Source organism: Zalophus californianus, chromosome 17 (assembly GCF_009762305.2).
Source record: "Zalophus californianus isolate mZalCal1 chromosome 17, mZalCal1.pri.v2, whole genome shotgun sequence".
NCBI classification, from domain to species: Eukaryota; Metazoa; Chordata; class Mammalia; order Carnivora; family Otariidae; genus Zalophus; species Zalophus californianus.
This window is the reverse complement of record NC_045611.1, coordinates 16,139,400-16,148,319: the sequence shown is the minus strand read 5'-3', so window position 1 is coordinate 16,148,319 and position 8,920 is coordinate 16,139,400. Positions and strand designations below refer to the sequence as shown.

The following is an 8,920-nucleotide window of genomic DNA, read 5'->3' as shown; positions in this document are numbered from 1 at the left end:
ACAATACAGAATTTGAAGAAATACGGAAAAGTTGTTGGTCAAAATGTATGGCAAACCTGAGTCATTCCCATTATTATGTGTTATAAATAAACACATTAGTGTAACAGCTAACATTTCCGTATTGCAGCATTTGACAGTGTATTACATATTGTAGCACTGAATAAAAGCTTGTTGAGTGAACAGATGGATGGATATGTGATGGTTAATTGTATGTGTCAACCTAGCTAGGCCACAGTACCTAGATATTTGGTCAAACGTTACTGTAGATGCCTCTGTGAGGGTATTTTTTAGATGTGATTAACATTTACATCAGTAGACTTTGAGTAAAACGTATTATCCTCTATAATTTGGGTGGGCTTCATTTAATCAGTTGAAAGCTTTAGTAAGAACAAGACTGACTTCCACTGAGAGGAGGGAATTCTGCCTATAGACTCGAGAAGTGAAATACTAACTTCCATGGTCTCTAGCCTGTTAGTTTTGGGATTTGCCAGCTTCTACAGTCACATGAGCTAATTTCTTAAAATCACTCTTTCTGTTGCTCTTGCTCACTCTATCTATCTGTATCTGTCTGTCTGTGTACACACGCTAATGGTGATTGCTTCTGTTTCTTTGGAGAACCCTCAATGATACAGGATGATAGCAATTACATAAATATATTATGACTTATGTATTTTTTTTTTTTTTGGACATATGAACAACTTTAATTACCTGCTACAACCATGCAGAAGGAAATATGTGGTAAATGGATAAAAACACAGTTCATAAACTTAGGAGACAGGCAGGCATTTTTAGACCACTTCAGGTTTAGACATTAACCAGACTGAAGTATTTTTTAACATTTAAAATAAAACCTTAAAAAAAATAGAACTTTTTTACCACAGTAAACAAAACAATGTATTAAATTTGACTTCCAGAAATGACCAAATTATTTTTTAAACATGATTTAGTTTTTTTTCACATTTCTTTAAATGTCAAGTTTTCTTTGGCAAACTTATCCAAAATACTAAATTTTCATTTTAGAACTTATTTTATATTTATATAACAGAGTGCCCTAAATTGATGTTCATCAAGATACCTTTCTCTAGGCCCTAATGGCTTCTACCTTCCTTTTAAAATGTATTATCTTTTAAGTTGTCATTCTCAAAAATATTCTGGAAAAAAAATTATGAATTAAACACCGATAAACTCTTCTTCATTTCTGTTATAGTGTAGTAATTTATCATCTAACCCACAGTGGTCTATCAGCTGAGTAAGGCTGAGTTTGTTGTTCTCTTCAGACATAGCTGACTGCAACTCATAAAGCAGCAGCTGGCTACAGCTTCTCCACTTCTGTATTAACATCTGTAACTGAGACAGGCCATTCTTTGATCTATACATTTTGACCAGTTTTAGCCTCCGAAGAAAGTCTTCTTTCTCCTCAATCTGCTTCACCAATTTTGCTCTTTCTTCACTTAATCCTTGTTTTGGAAGATTCTCATTCACAAAGTCACTTTGGAGATCACTGCAAGACTCAGTATCAAGAGATTTAGATTCACATGCACTGATACTCTTGAAGGTATTTTTCAAATATGTACTTTCTTTGAATTCACCATCTATGTGTTTAAAACTTTCTTGAAGTTCCAAACAGTTTTCTTCTATTGAAGATGCTGGTTTCTCAGGAAAAGTCTGATCATTTTCTTCATTCTCTACTTTAAGACGTTTCACCACACTGTAACAGGAATTAAATGAAGATCTAGTTTTCCTCAATCGTTCTCTAAGTGTTGCACTCATAGGTTGTTTTCTTGTGCTACTTGTCCGGGGAGATGGTGGATTGGCGCAAGCCTGCGGAGTGCTAGGTAAAATCACACCTGAGTCGGATGGGTTTTCCATCTTGAAAATAAAATCTTGGTTTACCTCTCCCTCCGCCATCCCCAGAGTGCAGAACTGACTTATGTATTTGTATTAGAGATGTGAAGGCAAAAAATGTACTCTCCTGAAATCTTGTTGTCAAGATCAACACTAACTTAGTTATTACCATTGAAATATTTTTTTTGAAACTAATTTGCCTTGGGGTGAAGTTTTTTCTTTTCTTTTTCTTTTTTTCATTTCTTTACCAAAGGCTTCTAATATCCTTTTTTTTTTTCCTTCTTTTCCTCTCCAGACACCCTTTGGATTTACACTGACTTGTCTCTTTAAAGCTGTTGGTTTCAATATCCCTACCAGAATTTGATTTGATCTAAGGGCACAGGAATTTCTCCAAGTATCAGGCACATTCTTTTCCTGGGTTTTCCACTGAGTAGTATTGGTGACCTTGGCCACATCACTAAACCTCAGTCTTATCTGATAAATAACGATCTCTAAAATGTGTTGCAGTTCTAAGAGTTGACAATGCCAACTAATTTGTTCAGTTATTTTAAAAAGGGAATCACTGGGTCTTTGTGCTTATTTTATTGTGAAAATGATGATGGCAATAATAATTCTTTTGACATTTGTTACCCCGTGTTCTATTGATCTAGTTGGGATTATAAATAAGGCAAAATAAGAGAATATAAAGCAAACCTTGTGTCCATCTTAAAGGCATCCATGATTATAGAATAGGGGAAGTCAGATGGCACCATAACAGGACAGAAACACAAAGAGTAGCCATGCAGGAATTGTAGAACAACATTCAGGAGAGACCACTTCATTGTCACTTCTGCATATGGTCCAAGCCCATTAGGAGGCCATGGCAAGGGTTTGGGTGCAAGTAAGGTGAAGATTTAGGGACAGTCATTCAATCTAGTTTATTCTACATGGTATCTGTTTTGTACCTTTAAACAATTATGAAAAAACCTTTATAATGTATCTGGCTAATCAAAATAATTCTTTTTTTTAGGGGTCTTCCTTTTAGTCCAGCAAAACTTGTTTTGTATAGATAAGGATTCCATTGGATGGATAATTAAGAAGGTTATTAATTAAGAAGTTGGGGGAAGAGCTCCTTTTCTGTGATTTCTGATCCTTAATTTGATTAAGTGTTTCACAGGGTCGAAACCTTCTCATTGAGAGTTATACATGTTATCTGAATTCTTTGAGCCAGGGGTTCTTTCTGATGTAGGCCTCTTAACAGTGTTCTTGTAGTTGAGGGAGTATTGATTAGTTTGCCAGCATTATAGATTTTCATCAGCAACAGTCCTTCGGAAACCAGTGCAGAGTTGTCTTTGAGAGAAACTCCTGTCCCATAAAAATTTTAAGAACTGGAGCAATGACTATCTGTTTTGATTATTTTAAGTGCAGCCCTTTTTGGCAGTCTGGTACAGAAGATGACCTCTTTGAGCCCTTTTCAGTAGTGTGATTTTTAAGATTCTTTGCTGGCAAAACTAACCGAATCCCTTGCAGAAATAGATCAACTGGGGACTCAAAAGTGTTCATTGTTTTTCATTTGAGAGTCTTTTGCTGCTCTTGAGGATAAAGACAGGCTCGTTGCTGGGGATTAAAGGGTAAATGATAACCAGCTGGCCTAAAGTAAAGTTTATAATCTAAGCCTTCGTTTTATATCCCCTGAAGATTTTATGTTTATAAAAGAATTCAAAATGAATTTTCCATTAGGTACATGTTGGTACCCTCTAAGTCTTATCATATAGGAAAAGGGAGAAAAAGTTTAGGAAGATAAAAAGGAGGTATAACATAGCAAATATGAGTGAGAACCAAGGAAATTTTACAGGCCTGTAAAACAATTGTGGACCTAATAACGTTTTTAGAACCACTGAAGGCTAGACTGGTGAAAATTCATATTTTCACCAATCTAAACAAAAATCCAGAATTAGGAAAACGGAGCTTGATAGTTTGACTTTCCTGTTCTCTTTTTTTCCCCCAGTAGTAATTTTTTAATAAAAAATACGTGCTTCAGAGAGGGAACATTGTAATCTGAACAAGACGACTAGTGCACAGTCCTTCAGACATGGTGTTCGGTGACATTTAGCTGAGGATCAACATTGCAACAGTTGAGAAGTTATCCATGACTCTCTGTTTCTAGGCAAAGGCAAGTGTTGCTTTTGGTATTTTTGGGAGGGGTGTACCTACTGAGATAGGTCAGTCCCATTTTCGTGAGGAAGTTTCACTTTGATCTTTACTTCTTAACCTCATCAGAATTCTGAACAACAGCATACCAGGGCAAACCTTGCTTCACTGTGAACATTTAGCTGCAGTGAAACAGACAGAGGGGCTTTGGCGGGGGGTAAATCCAGGAGGTGTGGGGCCTAAAGATTATACAATTTTAGAACCCTCTTTAAGAAAACATAAAATGATTGATATAAAAATAAGTGTGAAGGTAAGTATGTAGATTGAAAAAAAGAAACCAACAACAAAAACCACATGGCCAAAGACAAAAATATAATGTTTTTATTAATGAATTGCCAACACACCTCAATGACACTTTTTTCCTTATAGTTTGTGGCTGCATAGTCTTGAGCTCGATTTTTAAATTTAATTTCAGTCCCCCCCCAGCTTTAATGAGGAGATATAACTGACATATAACATTGTATCAAGTTAGAGGGTACAGATGGTTTCATACATGTAGTTAACAATGATTTTTAAATTTTGCTCTTCAGTTAGAGGACAGAAAGACAATTCAGTCTTTTTTTTTTTTTTTTTTAGCATAGCTGGTTGGCATTTGTTTTTTTTTGTTGGTGCTCAGAAAAAATTATTTTAAAGAAAAATATATTTTAGTGTCCTAAGTCTTTATTTATAGAGCTTATATGAAATTGTAAAATTGTTTAGGATTCACATGGAGCAGAATTGCCCCCACTTTCTTTTCTGTGTGGACTGTGAGATTTCAAGGCATTTCAAGTTTCCTTAGAGAGTGAATAGTCTTGGCCTTTGAATTGACAACACTCATTTGTTGTCAATGTCTTTGTACATTGTAAGTTTTATGTTATTTTCATCACTATTCAAACTTGCTGGCAAATCAGGAAGAAATTTAATCTTTTCCCAGTGTGTTCATTTGTGTTCCTCCTCTTTTTAATTTAATGATCAAACAAACCAAGAATGTATTCATTATGGCTAGTCAACATTTTTCTCTTCCTTTAATGAATTATTGCTTTGGTATGATTTAAACATTTTGGATACAATTCTTTTCTTGATTTTAGAGTAATTTCTGTTGATTTCAACTCTCATCTTTATCTCTTTTGTTTTATATCATTTTTTAATCTGAACTTACAGACAGATCTTTAATAAATAAATTTAAAGAAGCCAAAAGAAGATATCAGGAGTCTTTAATTTCGTCCTTATTTGATTAAAACTTTGTAAGACATCTTTTTTTTAAAGATTTATTTGTTTATTTGAGAGAGAGAGAGAGAGAGAGAGCACATACATGCAGGGAGGGGCGGAGGGGCAGAGGGAGAGGGAGAGAGAAAATCTCCAGTAGACTCCCTGCTGAGCGCAGAGCCGGACATGGGGTTCGATCTCATGACCCTGAGATCATGACCTGAGCCTAAATCAGAGTTGGACACTTAACCAGCTGAGCCACCCAGGAACCTCTTGTAAGATGTCTTTTTAAATTACAGTAAAAATGATGTGTTTAAACTTTGCTGTGAAATAAAGAAAAAAGAACAGATGGGGTATTTCACTTACATACATTGTATTGTTTCTGACAGGAGAGAATGTCTATTTTGACTATGCACTGATGAGAACTGAGTACTCTGCTTGCAATTTTATACATCTGATAATTGGAAGAATTTTTTTTACAGAATAGCTTCTGGCTTGATACCTTTCAAACATTGTCATATCATGATCCAACCCCTGACCCTGCTCCTTTATGTCTCGTAGCTGGACGAGTGGACACAGGGGGAAGGCGGGAGTATTCCTGGAAGCCATTCCTCTGAGAAGATGAGCAGTATTTTCACTATATCTGGAAGTGACAACAAAACACATCGCTATATCCTGTAAACCCCAAATCAGTGTATTCCCAACTTCCCCTTTCCAAAACATCAAAAAATGCCTGCAGTAACTCTCATGCCACCTGACATTGAGGGAAGTGTGACAGAGAAGTCAGCGTGGACAGAGACAGTGTCTTTTTTTAAAAATTTTTTATTGTTATGTTAACCACCATATATTACCTCGTTAGTTTTTTTAAATTTATTTTTAACTAGAATGAACTTTTTTATTTTTCTCCTTTAAATTTTTTATTGTTATGTTAATCACCATACATTACATCATTAGTTTGTGATGTATATCATATAACACCCAGTGCTCCATGCAGAGCGTGCCCTCTTTTTTAAAAAAATTTTTTATTGTTATGTTAACCACAGTACAGTACATCATTAGTTTTTGATGTAGTGTTCCATGATTCATTGTGTATAACACCCAGTGCTCCATGCAGAACGTACCCTCTTTAATTCCCATCACCAGGATAACCCATCCTCCCATCCCCCTCCTCTCTAGAACCCTCAGTTTGTCTTTCAGAGTCCATCGGAGAGACAGTGTCTTAACTAATTATGGTGAAAAATATCTTGGCTTTGAAAATCTTATAAAATCATATTGTGAGGGCCCCTCCAGGACTTTGGAAGGGGCTATACAAGGGAGAGGCCCTCACACTGAAACTTCATTAGCTGCACAGTAAAGATGCCTCAGCTAGAAAGATAAAGCACAATTTGTATGTTCCACCAAGGTCTTCTCTTGGTCATTGATAAGTCTCTTTCATTTTTCATAAGTTACCTAAGTTAATTTTTGCATCTAAATATTTTCTAGAATACTTTCCTTGTTATCTCCTCTTTCTGGCTTTTCCTCTTTCGTTTCCCTCTATCCCTGTGTTTATCTTGAAGGAAACCTCTCTCTGGGCATATGTAGTCTCATATAGTTGTGCAGCTTTAACATGAGTGTGAAGCCAGGTATTTTCCATGTCCTTCATAGTTGTGTGTGAAAATGGTTCATTTGTACATTGGCTTTGGTTGAGTATTGGAGTCTACCTTAAGCATCATATACGTATTGGCTTTATTTGCTGATTTTCATGTTTGGTTTAAAGATAATTCTTCAAATGTGGTATGTATACACAATGGAATATTATGCAGCCATCAAAAGGAATGCAATCTTGCCATTTGCAATGACTTGGATGGAACTGGAGGGTATTATGCTGAGCAAAATAAGTCAATCAGAGAAAGACATGTATCATATAACCTCACTGATATGAGGAATTCTTAATCTCAGGAAACAAACTGAGTGTTGCTGGAGTGGTGGGGAGTGGGAGGGATGGGGTGTCTGGGTGATGGACATTGGGGAAGGTATGTGCTATGGTGAGCACTGTGAATTGTGTAAGACTGTTGAATCACAGACCTGTAGCTCTGAAACAAATAATACATTATATGTTTAAAAAAAAAAGAAGCAGGAAGGGAAAAATGAAGGGGGGAAATTGGAGGGCGAGACGAACCATGAGAGGCTGTGGACTCTGAAAAACAAACTGAGGGTTCTAGAGGGGAGGAGGGTGGGAGGATGCGTTAGCCTGGTGATGGGTATTAAAGAGGGCACGTTCTGCGTGGAGCACTGGGTATTACTCACAAGCAATGAATCATGGAACCCTACATCAAAAACTAATGATGTAATGTATGGTGATTAACATTACAATAATAAAAAATAAAAAAAATTCGTCAAGTTTAATTATGCATTGGATTTTTGATTATAGCTCTTAACAAGTTAGGTACACAAATGGCTTGTTCCCATTGTGGATGAGAATGTGACCACTGGGCCGATGAGCTCTTATCAAAGATTTGCCACATAATCATAAACAAATGGCCTTTCTCCCTGCTCCACGTGCTTGCATAGCGGTGTATAAGGAATCTTCTAGGGGTGAGATGAGGACATCAGGACAGGTTATAAAATTACCAGTGATGGAGACCTATGATATTACCTTAGCAAAAGCTACAAACCCCAGAGGGCCCTTGGTTGCCTGTTCCTTGGCCTTTTGATCTATAGTTTTGTGAAATGAATCGCTAAGCTAGATAGTGGCCAGGCTTCACTTTTCTAGTGAAGAAAGTATTTTTTTAAAAATTTTATTTATTTATTCATGAGAGACAGAGAGAGAGAGAGAGAGAGAGGCAGAGGGAGAAGCAGGCTTCCCTCAGAGCAGGGAGCCTGATGCAGGGCTCGATCCCAGGACCCTGGGACCACGACCTGAGCCGAAGGCAGACGCTTAACCATTTGCGCCACCCAGGTACCCCAGTATTTTTTTTTTTATTTATAAAGTTGGTATATATATTTATATATATATTTATATATAAGGTATATATATTTATATATAAGGTGGCAAAGACAGATAATTTTCTCTTGTCTATATGAGAAATAATAGCTAAGGATTTTTTAACAGATAATTCATAAGTAAAGAAAGCAATATCTGATTATTGTGGGTTTTTTTGAGGTTACCCTAGTTAAAAAAGCTAAAAATCTTTTATATTCTAGGAAATTCAGTGTAGTTCAGATGTGAGAAGTCATGTGAACAGTGGATATTTTCTCACCGTATTACTCTAATCTCTCTTTAGGTCAAGGTTAAGCGGGTCTAGAAAAAACAGACATCTGTGTTTGTAATGCAATAAAGTGTAATGAGTGTGGTGACTTTTTCTAATTTACCTCAGCTGGATATGCAAATGAAACGATTAAACTTGTAACCCATAACTCTATGGGGGAACTGATGGGTAACGAAAGTGCAGAGTATTTACTGTAGCTAATGGGAAAGTTGTTGGATGATAGGAATGTAATATGTTCTATTTGCAAATGTACTAAAGAGCTAGTTAGCAGTGTAAATGAGGACTTGGTTATTTAGGAATAACCTTCAAATTGGCAAAATTAGTCCCAACAGTATGATTAAAATAAAAAAAAATCAATCATTTATTTTATGGTGTTTGAACTTGCTAACTACAGCTTGTTACGTGTATTTAGAGATCTGGTTTTGGGAATGGGAAAGTGTATTAGAGATCTG

At 36.2% G+C, this 8,920-nt stretch overlaps 1 protein-coding gene across 1 annotated transcript; it reads right to left on the bottom strand.

The window, feature by feature from the left end:
* Positions 1 to 766: 766 nt before the first annotated feature.
* Positions 767 to 1,908, bottom strand: LOC113936502 (swi5-dependent recombination DNA repair protein 1 homolog). Its single transcript, XM_027619801.2, has one exon. It carries the CDS (start codon positions 1,906 to 1,908, stop codon positions 1,171 to 1,173), a length of 738 nt encoding a protein of 245 aa, XP_027475602.1. The 3' UTR covers positions 767 to 1,170.
* Between the last annotated feature and the right edge of the window lie 7,012 nt (positions 1,909 to 8,920).

What these genes read in the sequence shown, in the direction of transcription:
- LOC113936502 (XM_027619801.2), bottom strand. Translation starts at nt 1,908, where the DNA reads ATGGCGGAGGGAGAGGTAAACCAAGATTTTATTTTCAAGATGGAAAAC.